This window comes from Periophthalmus magnuspinnatus, chromosome 12 (assembly GCF_009829125.3).
Source record: "Periophthalmus magnuspinnatus isolate fPerMag1 chromosome 12, fPerMag1.2.pri, whole genome shotgun sequence".
In the NCBI taxonomy this organism is placed as follows: Eukaryota; Metazoa; Chordata; class Actinopteri; order Gobiiformes; family Gobiidae; genus Periophthalmus; species Periophthalmus magnuspinnatus.
Window position 1 is genome coordinate 18,465,923 of NC_047137.1, and position 19,767 is coordinate 18,485,689.

General features: G+C 42.9%; 1 protein-coding gene across 1 annotated transcript; it reads right to left on the reverse strand.

Annotated features, from left to right (window-relative positions):
• Nucleotides 1–3,299: 3,299 nt before the first annotated feature.
• Nucleotides 3,300–9,243, reverse strand: LOC129456686 (uncharacterized). The gene is made up of 8 exons (XM_055225592.1): nt 9,139–9,243; nt 8,284–8,328; nt 8,137–8,205; nt 7,251–7,325; nt 5,274–5,348; nt 4,952–5,005; nt 4,060–4,347; nt 3,300–3,309 (listed from the first exon to the last, which is right to left on the reverse strand). The coding sequence occupies exons 2-8, from the start codon at nt 8,322–8,324 to the stop codon at nt 3,300–3,302; spliced, it is 612 nt and encodes a 203-aa protein (XP_055081567.1). The 5' UTR covers nt 8,325–8,328; nt 9,139–9,243.
• Nucleotides 9,244–19,767: the final 10,524 nt, after the last annotated feature.

Sequence of the window (19,767 nt, forward strand, 5' to 3'; positions counted from 1 at the left end):
TCTCTTGCCCCTCTTCTCTCTCTTGCCCCTCTTCTCTCTCTTGCCCCTCTCTCTTGCCCCTCTTCTCTGTCTTGCCCCTCTTCTCTCTCTTGCCCCTCTTCTCTCTCTTGCCCCTCTCTCTTGCCCCTCTTCTCTCTCTTGCCCCTCTCTCTTGCCCCTCTTCTCTCTCTTGCCCCTCTTCTCTCTGTTGCCCCTCTCTCTTGCCCCTCTTCTCTCTCTTGCCCCTCTTCTCTCTCTTGCCCCTCTCTCTTGCCCCTCTTCTCTCTCTTGCCCCTCTCTCTTGCCCCTCTCTTTTGCCCCTCTCTCTTGCCCCTCTTCTCTCTCTTGCCCCTCTTCTCTCTCTTGCCCCTCTCTCTTGCCCCTCTTCTCTCTCTTGCCCCTCTCTCTTGCCCCTCTTCTCTCTCTTGCCCCTCTCTCTTGCCCCTCTTCTCTCTCTTGCCCCTCTCTCTTGCCCCTCTCTTTTGCCCCTCTCTTTTGCCCCTCTCTCTTGCCCCTCTTCTCTCTCTTGCCCCTCTCTCTTGCCCCTCTTCTCTCTCTTGCCCCTCTCTCTTGCCCCTCTTCTCTCTCTTGCCCCTCTCTTTTGCCCCTCTCTTGCCCCTCTTCTCTCTCTTGCTTCTCTCTCTTGCCCCTCTTCTCTCTCTTGCCCCTCTCTCTCTTGCCCCTCTTCTCTCTCTTGCCCCTCTCTCTTGCCCCTCTTCTCTCTCTTGCCCCTCTCTCTTGCCCCTCTTCTCTCTCTTGCCCCTCTCTCTTGCCCCTCTCTCTTGCCCCTCTCTCTTGCCCCTCTCTCTTGCCCCTCTCTCTTGCCCCTCTTCTCTCTCTTGCCCCTCTCTCTTGCCCCTCTCTTTTGCCCCTCTCTCTTGCCCCTCTCTTTTGCCCCTCTCTCTTGCCCCTCTTCTCTCTCTTGCCCCTCTCTCTTGCCCCTCTTCTCTCTCTTGCCCCTCTCTCTTGCCCCTCTTCTCTCTCTTGCCCCTCTCTCTTGCCCCTCTTCTCTCTCTTGCTCCTCTCTCTTGCCCCTCTTCTCTCTCTTGCCCCTCTCTCTCTTGCCCCTCTTCTCTCTCTTGCCCCTCTCTCTTGCCCCTCTTCTCTCTCTTGCCCCTCTCTCTTGCCCCTCTTCTCTCTCTTGCCTCTCTCTCTTGCCCCTCTCTCTCTTGCCCCTCTTCTCTCTCTTGCCCCTCTTCTCTCTCTTGCCCCTCTCTCTTGCCCCTCTTCTCTCTCTTGCCCCTCTTCTCTCTCTTGCCTCTCTCTCTTGCCCCTCTCTCTCTTGCCCCTCTTCTCTCTCTTGCCCCTCTTCTCTCTCTTGCCCCTCTCTCTCTTGCCCCTCTCTCTTGCCCCTCTTCTCTCTCTTGCCCCTCTCTCTTGCCCCTCTTCTCTCTCTTGCCCCTCTCTCTTGCCCCTCTTCTCTCTCTTGCCCCTCTTCTCTCTCTTGCCCCTCTTCTCTCTCTTGCCCCTCTCTCTTGCCCCTCTCTCTTGCCCCTCTTCTCTCTCTTGCCCCTCTTCTCTCTCTTGCCCCTCTCTCTTGCCCCTCTCTCTTGCCCCTCTTCTCTCGGTTCTTTCTGATTCTTTTTCATTCATTCGCTCGTGCGGCGCTGACAGAAAAGCTGAACATCAAACCGTGTTTTTCCCCAAAGTCGGAGGAGGAGGCGTGACCCCGGCCGCGTGACGGAGCCGGGGCATCCTCCTCCTCGTCCTCCTCGTCCTCCTCGTCCTCCTCGTCCTCCTCGTCGTCCCGTTGGCATTTCGTCGAGTGGGCGGGTCAGAGGGTCAGACGCCCCGCCGCTCCGTGCTACGCTCACAACTTTATGAATGAAAACGGCGTTCGGTCAAAATCAAAAGACTTTTAACGTTTAGAAAAGTCTGCAACTGAACAAAGGTCAAAGGCACATCCGGCTGAGGTCCGAAAGGTCAAAGGTCAAAGGTCATCATCACATGGACAAAACGCAGAGTAAAGACGTGACAGAGCGTGACGTCACCTCAGCTTCAGCTCCACACGAAGATCATCGAGGCCGGAGCAGGTAAAGAGACGATTTGGAGCAGTTATATAGAACTTCGACCGTGAGTATCATAGCAACCAAAGAGCCAATCAGGAGCCAGGATGTTGAAGTTTGTTAGTTGCATTAACGGAGACGTCCACAGTTAATCCTCTGTCAGTAAAAACGTGGGTTGGAGCCTTTTTTTTTTACTTCCTCCCATGTTCTGACTTTGTCCCCTCGTCAAAAACATGAAGAGGTTTTAATCTCATCCACGCACATTTGAGTAATCTAGAGATCTGTCCTTATGATCAGCCGTACGAGGCTCCGCCCACAGGCCTTACATCACCCATCTCCACACGACAATCCTCCATAAATACACAAAAACATGATACAAACTGTGCACTACGACGCGACAAACCTGGTGTGATGTGCAGGAGTTTCATTTAAGACCAAAATGAGTCTGAAGCGGCAGAGACAGAGAGAGGACAGAGGGGACAGAGAGAGGACAGAGGGGACAGAGAGAGGACAGAGGGGACACAGAGAGAGGACAGAGAGAGGACAGAGAGAGGACAGAGAGAGGACAGAGAGAGGACAGAGGGGACACAAAGAGGACAGAGAGAGGACAGAGGGGACAGAGAGGACAGAGAGAGGACAGAGAGAGGACAGAGGGGACACAAAGAGGACAGAGAGGACAGAGAGAGGACAGAGGGGACAGAGAGGACAGAGAGGACAGAGAGAGGACAGAGAGAGGACAGAGGGGACACAGAGGACAGAGAGAGGACAGAGAGAGGACAGAGAGAGGACAGAGAGAGGACAGAGGGGACAGAGAGAGGACAGAGGGGACACAGAGGACAGAGAGAGGACAGAGAGAGGACAGAGAGAGGACAGAGGGGACACAGAGAGAGGACAGAGAGAGGACAGAGGGGGCGCTGTTTATACACAGAGTGAACTGGACAAAGAGTGGATGGAGCAGGAAGTGCATCATGATCACTTCCTGTTTGTAACACAGCAGGTTAGATATGAACATTTATATAAACAGTGTGAGCAGAAAAACAACAGTTCAGTGGGTGACTCCTGCTTAAACCAGCGTCATCTGTGCAGAGATGTGTGAAAATCTGTTTTAATGTGAAAGTAACAGAAAGTTTTACTTAAAATATTTGAAATGAGTGAAACAGCAAAAGGTTAAATCAGTTTAAAAATCAGTTTAATTATAGCAGCAGATTTTGTACATTTGATTGAACAAACATGAACATGACTCTGCTCAGACTAAAGTGTAAACAGTAAAAACAACAGTAAAAGGCTCTTTGGCTCCATCTGCTGGTGATTTGTTCACATGACACTGCAGAACAGGAACTTTTTATATTTAAATTAATATGTACAATAAATAAAATATAAATGAAACATAAGATATACGTATATATATGTATTATACATTACAAATATATATTCACGTTTTGTTCAAATAAAAAATAAAAACCTCTCATTTTCAAACAGAAGATCCTCATCTGACTCTGGTGAGGAACATGAAGGTGAGACTCTGGTTCTGTCCAGGCTCCTCGTCTTAATCATCTGGAATCTTCCCCACAGGGAGTCATCACTGAAGTCCTCTGTGAAACAGCATGAGATCAGTCAGGTCAGTCTGTGCCTCATTTGTAGAAAACGTTTCAGTGGTCGTCATCTGGACACTGTTTTTCAAATACAGACGTTTCAACTCAAGACGTCATTTTGAATCTGAAGGGACTGGACTGAAGAGAATCGACTCCCCTGAGCTGGAACAATGGCACTAACGAGCCGAGACTCAGCAGGTAAACTCTGTCAGAGAACGCCCCAAAACTACAGGTAAACACAGGCTCCTCCCACAGGCTCCTCCCACAGGCTCCTCCCACAGGCTCCTCCCACAGCCTCCTCCCACAGGCTCCTCCCACAGGCTCCTCCCACAGGCTCCTCCCACAGGCTCCTCCCACAGCAGTGTCATTTTGACCCTAAGAGCTTCTGTTAAAATATATTTGGACTGGGACAAAACTCATTTTGAAAACATCAGGTACAGCTCCTTAAACCTGTCACATCCCAACAGAAACTGGACACTCACCTGAGGGACAAGTCTGTCCACGGAGAATGACAGAGGAGGGAGGTCCAGAGGAGGGAGGTCCAGAGGAGGGAGGTCCGGAGGAGGGAGGTCAGGGTCCGGAGGGAGGTCCGGAGGAGGGAGGTCAGGGTCCGGAGGGAGGTCCAGAGGAGGGAGGTCCAGAGGAGGGAGGTCCAGAGGAGGGAGGTCCGGAGGAGGGAGGTCCAGAGGAGGGGGAGTAGGTGATTGTCCTCATCGGGCCTCATCAGGACCAGTGGAGTGGGCGTGGTCGTCTTTATCACTGATATATTACTGTAAAATACACAAAAATAAGCCTCACTGTATCTGTGTATATAAATATAAATATATATATATATATATATATATAAATATATATATATATATATATATATATATATATATATATATATATATAAATGTCCTGGCCCCGCCAGATTAGACCAGGGAGAGATCTTTAGATTTTGTCCAAAAAGTATAAAAACTATGATTCTTTGATGATGTTACAGACATTTATGTCCTGAGTGATGTGACTGTGACTTTTTTCCAATGCAGCAAAAAACATTTGGAAACTAAAATCTTTAAGAAATTTGTCTTTTCACAAAATGGAGCATTAACTGAACTGAAATAATGAACTGAAAAAAGTGAAAATGACCCAAAGTGTCCAGAGTGAAGCCTGAGGTAACAGCTCCATGAGCAGAGGTCATTTCACTCAGAACAACATCGACTTCCTCTATTTTTATACTTTTCATTTTCACAAACACTTTGTCACACGTCCAGCTGCTGTGACGTCTCTTTATCATGACGTAACAATCAGGGACACATGTTTATGCCACAAAAACAGACCTAAGATGAGACTAAATCGTCCTAAATCCTGATGACCTCAGGAGGAACTCACTCTGCAGATGGAGCTTTTCCTCTGGACGTCACTTTGACTCTGCGTCTGCGTTTTCTGATGGAACAAAAACGATTCAACGAACAGAACAAAACCATAAACAAAAAACACATTTTAACAGGTTCACACGTGTGAGCTGTAGGGGGCGCTGTGGACATCTAGAATAAACACCAGGACTAGACCAGGACTAGACCAGGACTAGACCAGGACTAAACCAGGACTAAACCAGGACTAAACCAGGACTAAACCAGGTCTAAACCACAGGGCCTGGACCTCAGGTTGAGACGCTGCTGCAGATGAACTTTAACTGTTTATAGAGACTTACTGTAAACGACGGGACTTTTTGAAGTTTATGAGTCTCTGCTTTGAGCGATCTCTGAAGGTGCTGCCCCCTACAGGACTGAAAGAGAAACAACATCACAAACAGGTCCCAAAACAGAGAACCTCAGAGTAAAACAAGAGTTAAACCCAGGACAATACCAGCAGGGGGCGCAATGTGCTGAAGGAGACACGAGGAAATGTTATTAATCCAAGATGGAGGATGATCCTCCTGACTCTGAGACGACCCGGGTCTGAGCAGGGACTGTCAGGCCGTGTCCCAATTCGCCAAACTGGCCTTAGAATCACCATTCAAAGTGTGCATCGAAGGGCAGTTATGTCATTTCCAGCGCGATAAGGGCTGTCCCATTTCAACCCACCCTACTGAACGCACCCGACAAACCTGCCCTGCTCTTCCCACCGTTTCCATGGAGATCGGCCGTAACCGAAGCTGCATCCGTGCACACTTCACGCACTTCTATATCCCATCATGCACCGCGGCTACGCAAAAAAGAGAAGAAAATGGAGTCCACTGTGTAATACACGTTCAAATGTTCGTACTGGTTTACCTCATCAGTGCGACATGAAACTGTTAAATCTGAATAAAGATCTGTACAGTGTGTTTGATTAAAAAGGAGGAGAGTTACATGGAATAAAGGAATGTGCAGTTATTGACAATAAGAGACATTTTTATCATTAAAAATTATTACTGCAATAAGAAAAATGTAAGAATGTTCATTTTTATTGTGTCAAAGACCAAGAGAAACATAAAGTCAGAAGAGTTTAATGATCCACACAGGTAATGTGAACAATGAAGCAACGGACTCTGAGGAAAGGACAGAACAGACAGAACAGACAGAACAGACAGAACAGACAGAACAGACAGAACAGACAGAACAGAGAGAACAGACAGAACAGACAGAACAGACAGAACAGACAGAACAGAGAGAACAGACAGAACAGACAGAACAGACAGAACAGACAGAACAGAGTCCTGAGACGGGCACTAAATCTTCATGTGTTCCGGTACATTCCATAGGTCTGCGCCCCCTGGTGGACACGTGTCATTTACCTTCGTGTTAGTAAATCAAGACACTAGTTTGATGTAGCTGCACTGATAGAAAATACCTTATAATAATCAGATGGAAAGAACTGGCACAGCACAGAAGGGAAACAGCGCCCTCTACTGTTATTAAAGTGGTGTAGACACTGGACAAAATACTGAACCATTAAACTGAAATATCCCACTATATGTACAACTAATCAGTGTCTCTGGTTTATAGACTATGAATGTGAAAATGATCCTGTTTCCTCTGTCTCTGTTATTACGTTTTCACAAGGTTTATTTTGTTTAAGTTATGAAGTAGCTACAATTGAGTAAAAAAAATCACCTCAAACGTTATATTTGCCTATTGATATTCAATCTAAACAGAAAGAAACGGCTGTGACGACGACATCTTGACTTTTCTTCTATTAAATAATAAATAATTAAAAATAACGTATGTAATGTGTGTATCGTACGCTCAAAGACAGAGGTGGAAGTGCGGTCCGTGGTGTAGACCTGTCCCACTTCAGCAAGATGGAGGCTACACTGAGGAACCTTCAAACTGCACTTTGAAGAGAACTTCGAAGGACCCTTCAAAAGGTGCATTTGGTGAATTGGGACACGGCCTCAGACTTCACTCACCCCAGACACTTCCTTCATCTCCTCCAGAAGGAAACCAGGACTAAACCAGGACTAAACCAGGACTAAACCAGGACTAAACCAGGACTAAACCAGGACTAAACCAGGACTAAACCAGGACTAAACCAGGACTAAACCAGGACTAAACCGGGACCTCCGTCATGAACAAGACTCTGAGACACTGACACTGCCCCACCAGCAGAGGGCACCACCTTTACAGTTTTTTCTTTTCCTGGAGGATCTAAACCTGGACTTTACAGACCTGCTGCTGCAGAGTTCAACTTTATATTTGTAACTTACGTTAAACATCGTGGCTTTTTGAAGTTCATGATGAGTTCTTTTGACCAGTCTCTGAAGGTGCTGCCCCCTACAGGACTGAAAGAGACAGAACACAAACTGTGAACCACAGAGTCACAAAATAAAATGAGTCACAGGCATCAGTGGATCACATGAGTCACATTTAGTTAATGCTTCACCACACGACTTTAGGACAAGTGTTAAACCCGGGATATTACCAGCAGGGGGCGCTCTGTGCAGGATTGTTGTGTCTTTTTGCTCACATTCATGTTTAGAGCACATTTAGTCTCGTGTGCTGATGTTCTACACAGTTGTAAACTGTAGAGCTGTTAGAGCCAAACTGTAATGCTTTGGTCGGCCTGTGGGTGGCGCCCTACGCCTGTAGTGACCTAATGTGTCTCTCACCAGACGGAAATGTGTCCCTCTGTCCCTCAGTCCTACACATCAGTCTGGGACGGAACGTTCAGAGCCTCAAAACTAATACTTCACAGACTGGACCAAGACCCAACTGAGACCCAACTGAGACCCGACTGAGACCCAACTGAGACCCGACTGAGACCGAACTTAGACCCAACTGAGACCCAACTGAGACCCAACTGAGACCCAACTGAGACCCAACTGAGACCCAACTTAGACCCAACTGAGACCCAACTGAGACCCAACTTAGACCCAACTTAGACCCAACTGAGACCCAACTTAGACCCAACTTAGACCCAACTTAGACCCAACTTAGACCCAACTTAGACCCAACTTAGACCCAACTTAGACCCAACTTAGACCCAACTTAGACCCAACTTAGACCCAACTTAGACCCAACTCAGACCCAACTCAGACCCAACTCAGACCCAACTCAGACGGCAGGGGGCGCCAGGGAGCCGCGTGCACTCACGTGGTCAGGGCGGTCCGCTCACGTTTACGCCCTCTAGTGGTGAGTGGGTTTGTTGCAGAGCTGTGGTCCCTGTGAGAAAAACAAGTGTGTTAGATTTGTTGTTGTTAGACCGAACTTAGACCAGATTGAACCTGGACTCGGACTCACTTTGGACCAGAGTGATCTCCAGGATTCTCACTGAGCTCCATCAGCCTGAGGAGGGAAAAGTCTGAAGTAAACACAGATGTTTAACATGACACATGTCCATGAGCTGCACAAGTGTTTAAGGAGGCACATGCACCATGGCTCTACCATGAGCCACACAGACTTAACAAAATAAAAGCCTGAGACATGATCCTGCATAAGGCCGTTTGTCAAGATCAACTCAAACAAGAGCAACAGAAAAAAAAACAATGTCACAATCAACTCTATGAACATCAGCTCCTCCAAACATGAGTCTGGACAAATAAACTTCATTCTGTTAAATGTGTGTGAATAAAAAAAACACATAAACTTCACCTACACAAAATAAAGAAAACAGGACTCAGCAGTGAACTAAAGACCCGACATGAGACACCAGGAGAGACGTGTGTGCTCTGGGACAAGGCGCGTGAGCAGAGTGGAATGGCGGAAAGCGAAGAGAAAACAGTATAGATCTTGTAAACCTCCTGTGCGAAACCAAAACATAAAAACTAAACTTACAAATAGGCAAAAATGCACAACTAACAAAAATATACAGGAAAAACTTCAGATGATTTAAAACTGAGAAAACGAAGGAAATAAAGAAACACGAGGAGAAATAAACACATAAAAACTCCAGAGATAATGTTAAACTAAAGTCTATGAAGATGTGACAAAACCACAGAATAGAGTTTTGTCCTCGGGATTTAAACTTAATCCTGACAAAACATCAAATCTGAGGACAAGAGGAATAAAGACAGAAGAGACAAGTCTGCAGCAAGTCAAATATTTACACCCTCACTCTGTTCATGAAGCTCTTTAACTCTTCAGTTTGACACTTACCAAGTTTAGGAGACAAAAGCAACGTCGTTTGGGAAGAAAAAGTCTTTAAAAACTGATGAAGGAGCAACTGAAGAATTTAAAGAAGCATCCAGGTCCCACACAAGCGCACTTTTTATAACTCCCTGTTTAAACTCCTCCTCTTTTACTCTAGAGTCGGAGCTTTGGAAACTGTATTATAACACAACAGGAGAAGCTATAGCTTCCTGTTATGCGCTCAAACAAGTCCACTGTGTGGGTTTATCTTCTGCTCTAAACCTCAGGTTAGTGGCTGCAGCAGTTGTGACGAACCCAGTGAAGGGGGCGGAGCTCTGAGTGCTCTGTGCGGTCCTGGAGCCTCCCCTGTCGTAACCAGCGGGGCGGAGGGACCAAAGAACTTTTACAATGTCTTTATTCACAATAAGTGAATAAAGACATTTGCTCCTCGTCAGGTTGGTTACAGGTTGTGTTCAAGTTTGCAGTCACTGGGCCCCGCGCTTGTCTATTCTAATCTTTATGTGCGTCCTTTTCTATGCAGAGACACTTTAGAGACAGTTTAGAGACAGTTTTGTAATCGTGAAGGAAGAGATTGTAGACCAGGTAGAGAGTTGAAAGAAGTTTATCTGATCAGATGAATGAAGTTGCAGACAGCAGGCACATGCGTTATGTTTCAGATGAGTTTTTCAGTACTTAAAGCCCCTTAAAGGTACTATCTATAGAAGACAGTTCTTACAAGGACTTAACTCATTTTACAAACTGTCCGTACAAGGTCACAAAGGGATGTACGGTTAGCTGTTCACAGAGAGGTAGAATACGTCACTGAGAGATGCTGCAGTCACTAAAAGATGGATGACTAGACTCTTGTCAACCTGAAGAGGGAAACTAGTATCATGTGACCGAAGCAGCTGGTTCTAGTGAAGACATCTTTAAAATAAGTTTGTCACATTCTTACAGAGAAACAAGTTCACCTCCACGCTTAAGACACGAAGTAATCAACTCAAGATTTAAGAGTAAAAATCATGCTTTCAATCCTCTCTTTTTTATTTTATTTTAATCTTTTACTTTTTTATTTTATTTTCATATTATTATTCAGCTTTATTCAATTGTGATAATGCTAGACCAATAAGTATGAGAAGGAAAAAACCCACCAGGGCACTAATTTATACCATTCAATATTCCTGAACCTTTCAGATGGGAAAACCTATCTCACGACCCAGGTGCCCCCTGTGGCCGTCTAAGACACTTATTCGTTTTTGATAACCCCATAAAGGAAATAAAAGTATAACACAAATTGAAAAGTTTAGTAAACTGTATCTACTACTATCATAGATACTATATAATAAAGTAGACTATGTTTTTTCAGCTTGTCTTCTTTTCCAACGACATCCGGTCCAAGTTCATCGGCTAATTCATCCGATCGTCCTCGATAGTTGTTCCAAGTCCTTTTCGAATTTAGTTATTCGTTACATTGATTGCCATCTCCGATTATCATCTCGTTCGACACCTCAATCTGCGTCCTCAACCAGTGTGGAAGGATATGCATCAGCACACAGAAGAAGGGGTACTCGATACTGCGGATGAAACACTGCAAGTAGAGGCAGCATCAGTAGCAACAGGATCAGAGGCATAAATAGTCATAGTCTGAGGATTATGTATCAGCGTAAATGATGTAATAAGGGGCAAACAACAACAAATTAATAGTCCTGCCACCAAAGTTATTATAAGAAGGGGAGAGAAAATCCCAATGAACCATCCAAAAATTGAATTATTCCTAAGGAAATCAGCTATCTTATCCATCCCTGGAAAAGAGAAGATACCACTAGTTGCTCTTGCATCCCAATGAGTTTGGACAATTTCCTGATTGAGGGATTGCAAGTTCATTATAGCCGTTGTCAAATTTGCCTTACCTTCCTCTGTAGATGGTAAATAAGTACAACAGCTATCACCACCCACAATTGAACAAACTCCCCCCAACTCAGCAGTCAGATAATCTAAAGCTACTCGATTGTGTTGTATAAATTGTTTCAAGATTATCAATTCAGCATTCACAGCTTGGAAACCACAGATTGTCTCATTAGATAATTTAACTAAATCATGTCTAGTAAAAGCTATGAGATAATGATTGTCATATTGAAGACTCGTACTAGCAAACCAAGATTTAAAAAACATTTGTGTACTAGTAAAAGGTTTAAATTCATCAGGCAAAGCATGAAATCTAGAAGCAAGAGATTTAGGGTTTGAATTGAATAAGTGTACTTATCCACCTAGTACACTACGTTTTTGGATGTGTGAATTGGAAGTAGATATAAAATTAGAAGGTTGAACAACATAAGTAAGATCATTCATAGAAATGCAGATGGATAATGGTCAGGGATGTGTAGTGTAGTAATATGTATCTTATTAACAGCAGACTTTTGTTGATCAATAATTGTAATATTAGAATATATTGCATATCTTAAACTCGATTTATCATGCGGATTAATCCTATCAGTATCGTCAACATTTAGAAGTGTAATTAATAAATTGTTAGGTCTAACTAGAAGACTATCTTGTTTTGTAGTAAAGGGTGTGTTTGCATTACATATTGAAAAACTAAAATGCATGCAGTTGGCGCACCAAGGTCTCCTGTAAGAGGAAGTGTGGTACATATGGAAAAGGTAATTTCATCAGATTGAGGAAGTAGAAACTGATCAGAACTGTCTAGCTGGTTGTTGTGGAAAAAATTACAGTTGTAGATGAAAAGTAATCCATTTACGAAGCTCGGTGAGTTTTGCAATACAGGAAAAAAGGTTTATTGTTTGTTACAGCAGATACAGACAGGACAGGGCCCAGGCCTGTCCTGGCCACAGACCGGTAGCCTCCTGGCCTCTCCCCCAGTTCCCCTCTCCCCTAAGTCCAAGTCTCAACCAACCAACCACCCACCAGCCACCTCCCCGAGCATCTGAGCTCTCACTATTTTATACCAGAATGACAATGCTACATACATTTCAAAGCAGAGTGACTTTGTTTCACACCCATATGATAATGAACTTTTACACTTAGACAGAACAACAGCAAGTTTCTTGTGGGATGGAGACAGAGCTTCACACATGTTAATGTCTCGTCTGGGTCTGGCAGACTGACACAGATCAAATGCTTTTTAAATACACAACATGATTATGCTTAAATTTCTATCACAGTGTGTATCTAGCTGTGCATATAATCCAGGTGTAAATGTTTTCCATAAATTATTACAATGGTCTACAGAGGCTAGTTCTTTGAAATGAGTTAGAACTGTTGCCAATGACATTATTTCCTCTCCTATAGTTGATTGGTACTGGACTCTAACAGAAACCTTGTTTAGTTTAATTTCTAAGAAAGTAACGTTGTTTACGTAGAAAGGCTGAGTAGCATTGACAAAAAGGGGGTAATATAAGCATTGAAAATCAAGATGGTTCACCGGGATGTGGGATAGGTCTCTCCTCCTTCGGCCAACCATGCTAGGTTTGGGCTGTGCATTTGTGGTGGCCTGCAACAAAAAGAAAAACCTTTCAGTCATCTGTTCAGTTAAATCCTCTAAGCTTATTCTGTTATATTCCCCATTTCTAGATTTGAACTCTTTCCCTTCCCTAACAACTTCAGGGAAGTCTCTAGGTAAAGTAGTCAAGTCTTGTGTAGTTTCTCTTTTTCCTAAGCATAAAGTACTCATAAAGTAAGGGTCAGTGTTGTATATAAACAGACCTAAAACCCCTCCTATCATAAGTAACATGCCTAAGGCATGCTTAGTGGAGAAAATAGGCATTTGTAAGGTTAAATTCATGGTGGTAAAGCGGATGTCATTGTTGTTGGCGCCGCTTTGACTCGACTGGCGTGGACCCATGAGGGCGTCCCCTTAACCTTTACGGCGGTCCTTGTAACCAGTAACACCTCAACGGGTTCCCCGTATCGTGGTTTGTTTCAGTTGACTTCAAACTCCGGATCAACCCCAAGTCACTGAGTTGAAACGGATGAGTAGGCTTTTCAGACAGCACCGGACCAGCATCAAAGACCTGTTGGAGATACTGAGCAATAAATGTGAATAAGTTGTGCACATATTGTTGTTGCAATTCTTGCAAATTCGTGAGGTCTGGTGCTGGATTGGTCTCCTTGGCTGCCAACGGAAATGGATGACTCATTAGAATTTCATGAGGAGATAAGCCAGTTGATTTACAGGGCATTGTTCTGATAGACAATAGTGTCAGAGGTAATGTGTCTAACCATGTCATTTGTCGAGACATGTGAATTTTCATTATTTTGTTTTTATTGTTCTGTTAAGTCTTTCTACCATCCCACTTGAAGGTGGATGCCATGGCACATGAAATTGCCACTTGATGCCCAATGCTGTAGCCAATAATTTTGTTACTCTTGACGTGAAAGGAGTCCCATCGTCCGAATCAATGAACATAGGTATACCAAACTATGGTATAATATACTCCATTAGACATTTAACAACAGTTTGTGCGTTTTCTTTTCTAGTAGGAAATGCCTCAGGCCATCTAGAGAATCTATCTACTATGACCAATAAATAGGAATAGCCTCTACACCTTGGCATATGAGTGAAGTCCACTTGTAATTGTTGAAAAGGTCCTTCTGGCATTGAAAGGTGCTCATGCCTAGCTGGATTTACTGCTGGGTTACAACCATACATTGTTGAATACAGAGCCTTACGTGTTTTTCTTACGCTACTGAAAAAAATAATTTGTCAATATAGGCTGATTGCTTGATAATTTGCATGCATAAGACTGTGTACAAATGGAATTATTGTATTTCTTTTCCTGCAGCTGTTATGACCCCTGTTTTCCCAGATTTTACCAAAATCACGCGCCACAGAAAATGCATATTTAGAATTTAGAATGTGTAGATGGTTACACGTTTATTCTCAGCTATGGTACAAGCTCGTGTCAAAGCCACTACGTCTGCTGCCTGAGCAGATTTGACAGGTAAGCCATAGGCTTCAATACAGATTTTTTTTTGTTTGTCAATAACTGCATATCTTGCTAATAGAGTTTAATCATCAGGTCTCATTGCTGATCCATCACAGAAAAGTATCAAATCACTATGGACTAATGGAGTTTGCTGTAAATCCATTCTAATGCTTGTTGTTCCTGATATTAGTTTCAAACAATCATGTGATTTTTCCTCTGGTTCATAGTCTGAGCCGTGCAATAGAACCTGTAAATGTACAGCAGGGTTAGTATGTGAGGCCGTGGAAATAGTGAGATTTTGAGTACCTGTTAGGATAAGCTCATAATTGCTCCTTCTTTGACTTGTCATATGTTGATTACTAATATTGTTTAAGATGATTAAAATCATGTGTGTAGTATGCAACACTAGCAGATGAGCTAACACAATAGTTTGAAATTTTTCACCATAATAGCAGCGGCCGCCACAGCCCTCAAACAAGGCACCATTCCTTGAACAATAAGAGGCAAGATTTTAGAATAATAAGCCACTGGTCGCATTCCTCCCCCATGGAGCTGTGCCAACACCGCATAGACTCCCAACCCATCATTGGAGACATAAAGGTGGAAAGTCATTGTATAATCCGGTAGTCCCAAGGCCGGAGCATTGCAAAGAAGGTACTTGATGTGTCGACAGGCATGTTTCATTTCATCAGTTCACAACACAGTCTCTGTTTTGTCTTTCAGTGTAGCCTTACGTAAAACAGCATCGTATAAGGCATAATTGGGAAGCCATGGACGAGAGTAATTAACCAGCCCCAAAAAAGACATCATTTCATTCTTTATATTAGGTCTCTTTAAGTCCATGATTGTAGTCACTCTTTCCATAGACAGAAAACGACACCCGTCTTTCAAAATATATCCCAGATATCTGACAGCAGCTTGGCAAAATTGCATTTTAGCGAGTGATACCTTATGTCCCCCAAATGTAACAAAAGTGCAATGGAGTCTTGAAGGCAATCCTTTTCTGTATGTGAGGCAATGAGAAGGTCGTCAAAATACTGTACTAACACAGAGGACCCAGGGAGATTGAGGCGCGACAAATGCCATTTTATAATGCTACACAAACAGGTCGCTGAATCTAGAAAACCTTGACTCAATCTGGTTAAGCAAAAACTTTCATTTTGAAATTGAAATCCAATTAATTCTTGTGTCTCATTGTCAATGGGAATGGAAAAATAGGCGGATGATAGATCAATAACTGTGTAAAATTTAGAACATGGTGGCAATGTTGTCAGTATAGCATTGACATCAGGCACTGTTGGAGCTAAAGGAAAAACTATTTCATTAACCTTTCTTAAATTTTGTTTTTAACAACAACTCCTTGATCTATTAGACTCTCAATGACTGGTTTAATTCCCTGTTCCTTTTCCTGGGACAATGGATATTGTTTGACATATACATGGAATTTACTGTAATCGATCTTAGCTTGGTATGGTGGAACCTGCAGAAGACCCACATGATTGGCCTGCAATGCACCCAAAGAACTGGGTACTTTAGACAAAATTCAATTGGGTAAAATTTCAATTTTATCAACAGAAATGTCTGTTTTACCATTGCCGAATTTACACATTTTTGCTGCTTATTCTACAGGGTTTATAACATCTATTTACTTCCCGGTTTGCTTTTCAACTAGCTTGACACATGTTGCCTAACAGCTAATAACATAGGAACATATTGGAGCCAAATTTATTGCAGGGTCTTTTTTGTCTTTAATCAATTTAAAAATGTGTTTAAATTCAACTTTGAGGAGTTCTGTAACAAAAACCAGCTGGTCCTTCTTGATTCCTATTTTGTCCTTTCTATTGCCATCGTCTAATTTTAGGACAGCCCGGTGACCTTCTTCATACCAGGACTGTATGCAAGCCTTTCACCATTGTTTTTCAGACTTATCCACTAGATCTGAGTCTGGAAAGATTATTGCAACTTTAACCTGACGTTTTCTAGACTCACTTTAGTATTGTTTTGCTGCAGAAAACTAATAACTTGAGCTCCATTTTGGGTCAGCAATTTTAGTTTTGTCAACTATATATGCCCCGTGCAAGATTCAATTTGTCTCCTTTGAAACTACCTTCACGTGGGTAACTATTATCAGACCATGTAGACAACTCAGTCAAATAAGGTTCAACATAGTACACTCCCAATTTGGTAATCATCCATATTTTCTGGGTGTAAGTCTGTTCGCAGATTTTTGTGGGACTTCTTTTAATTGTGGATTTCATTTTAATAGATTTCTGAACTCCCTCCTTTCACGTCTTGGCAAATCATCCTCATTTTTGACCTTAATGTCAAAATTTTTGACTGTGACACTGGGTTGTCTCTCCATGTTAAACTATACACTATTAACATGCAAAACATGCAAAAAACAATTACCTTTTTCCACGCTGTCTACCTGGTCTTTATTGTAATATTAACAATCTTAACTTTTTCGTGTTATAGGTCTAGTCAACATATAATTTTTTCAGGCTCCTCTGGCAATTTTGTATCCACACAGCAGTGACAGACGCTACCCCAAAAATAGCACACAGTCTCACCTTACTTCAGACTACAGAATTCCCAGACTGAGTTATGCAACACTGCTTTGCCCTGGGAGAACCCAGAATACCCTCGTCACATACTTGACCAACACTTTAAGGGCAGACTACGTATGCCTTACTCAATACAAACGATATGACATTAGACATAAACGAACACTGCATCGATGCCACATAAATAGCTCGTCAGCTCTTTACTCGTTCCTCGAGTAGCTCTCGTAATTATCTAAATATAGTCCACCTTTCCTAGATGAGACTCTTCCCCAGGCCACGAATGACCTGGAGGCCATGGGCGTCTTTTTTTTGTCTTTTATTAAATTTTTCATCTATTCTACCAGCCTGCAGGTTTCAGGCTCTTTGCCCATCAAACCTTAAAAAGTTTGTGAACAGCTACCCATAGTTCATCCTGTTACGAGATTATTTTTATTGTCTTTTTATAACTTTTTTCCATAAGGATTACTCTCTTTAGGGTGCACTCCTAAACTATAGCCTATCCTATCCTAGATGAGGCTCTTCCCCAGGCCAAGAATGACCTGGAGGCCGTGGGTGTCTTTTTTTTGTCTTTTATTTAATTTTTTATCTATTCTACCAGGCTGCAGGTCCCAGCCTCTTTACCCATCAAATAATTAAATATTTGTGAGTAGCTACCCAATGGTTCTTTACCTGCTTATGGGAATTTTTTATTGTCTTTCTTTATACAATAACAACAAAAACAAGACGAACGTTTAACAACAAGACCAATACTGTCAGAGCCTGTGGACACCCTCTGAATACAAAGGCTATTCCTCTAATAATTAGACCTCTTCCATCACTTTAAACACCAGATCCGTATGCCAGGATACATAAGCAATTTTGTGAAGACAGTCTGCAACGATGAGTGCTTCGCACTCATCGTTGCAGAAGCAATTGGCCCTACGCCCTGTAGGGGCTCGGGCCTAATAAAGTTTCTCATTTCACCAGTTTGTCCAGTAACAGCCAAAGTGTGCGGAGCTTTCATGTGTTTGTGTGTGTGTTTGTGTTCAACTCGTGTCTCTGAATGTGGAACCAACACACACTGGACTTTTATCCACATGTTTGGGATTGTAACGATGTCAGTGCATTTAATATATTTAGTATATTTAGTGTATTTAGTGTATTTAGTGTATTTAGTGTATTTAGTGTATTTAGTGTATTTAGTGTATTTAGTATATTTAGTATATTTAATATATTTAGTATATTTAGTATATTTAGTAAAACTGTATATTCTGATTGAACTAAAATGTTAAAGACTTTTGTTACTTTTTAATGAAGGACTTTTCAAACTCACTAAACTGCTCCTTTTCTCACATAAAGACACGACTGGAGGTTTAAGAAAAGTGAAAAAACTGCATCACTTCACTGACAAACACCAACAACCTGAGTCTGAGTCACTGGACCTTTAGTTTTATCATGAACATGGAATTATCAGGAGCTAAAATGCACAAAAAGAAAAACCTGTGATTCTGGAGTAAAACCTGATGAACAGCATCATCTCAAATAAAGTTCAACTTATCATCAGTGGAACACATTTTTACAATGGAAATATAAACTAAAAGGTAAAGGAACTGTATGGGGCTGCAAATTCAAAATAATAATCGAAAAAGTCCATGTTCAGACTGAGGACTGGGGTCAGGGCGCCATCTGCTGGCAGCAGAGGGACATGACACAAACACAAAAGCTCAGGTTTCTGGACTTTAGAACAGCAGGAGACACAAAAGTGTGAAAGTCAAACCCTGGTGTTTTTATGGGGCTGGAGGGAGAGAAGTGAACGAGGATTCATCAAACAAGTGAGAAAAAAGAAAAATACAAAACCAGGAGTTTAATGAGGGAACGAGTTATAACATGATAAAAGATCCAAAAGTCCAGTTTGTATAATGTGCTCTTTAGAAAACACAAGGATCATGATTATAACAGTAACACAACACAAGTATAATTACACTATTAAAACTGTAAGCAGTGATGAAGGGCCCTCATGACCCTTGCGACCCCTGAGGGGCTTCTGCAGGACAGCGGCGGATAAACCCTGGTTGATTCAAAATGTCCCCTGTCACACTGGAAATAAATGTTTCTGTTTATTATGAGTTCATTGTTTTTTGTTTATTACCTATTTTAAATGGTAATTTGCTCAGTTGCATATTTGTTATATTGTTTCTCTATCTTAATATTTGCACATTTGTTTAGCCAAACTTATTGTTTACCTCAGCACCTTTTCTGTAGAGTTTGCAGTCCATGAGGTCGAAGGCTAAAGGTCAGTGATACTGGTGGACCAGAGTGACCTGGTGGACCAGAGTGACCTGGTGGACCAGAGTGATACAGGTGGACCAGAGTGACCTGGTGGACCAGAGTGACCTGTTGGACCAGAGTGATACAGATGGACCAGAGTGACCTGGTGGACCAGAGTGATACAGATGGACCAGAGTGACCTGTTGGACCAGAGTGATACAGATGGACCAGAGTGACCTGGTGGACCAGAGTGAGCTGGTGGACCAGAGTGACCTGGTGGACCAGAGTGATACAGGTGGACCAGAGTGACCTGGTGGACCAGAGTGACCTGTTGGACCAGAGTGATACAGATGGACCAGAGTGATACTGGTGGACCAGAGTGACCTGGTGGACCAGAGTGATACAGATGGACCAGAGTGACCTGGTGGACCAGAGTGACCTGGTGGACCAGAGTGATACAGGTGGACCAGAGTGACCTGGTGGACCAGAGTGATACAGATGGACCAGAGTGACCTGGTGGACCAGAGTGACCTGGTGGACCAGAGTGACCTGTTGGGCTGATGTTTTGTCCACAGCAGAGGCACAGGCCTGTTTGGTTTCATAAATATGTTTTATATATGTTTCATTCTTTGTGCAGCTCAAACCTTCGTCCTTCTCTCTCTGATTCTTCTTTTCACTTCTGATACTGATTTCAATTCTACAGATTCCTGCAAATACTCGATATCAACCGATACCAGAGACTGAAAACAGCATTTATCCTTAAAAGAAAAATAAAATAAGACAAAACTGATCCAAATGTGTCACAGCTGGTCTCAGGTAACGACAGTAAATAAAAGATTAAACACTGCGTTTCATTTTTGTATGAAAAGTGTTTTATAAATAAAGTTTGATAGAAATGG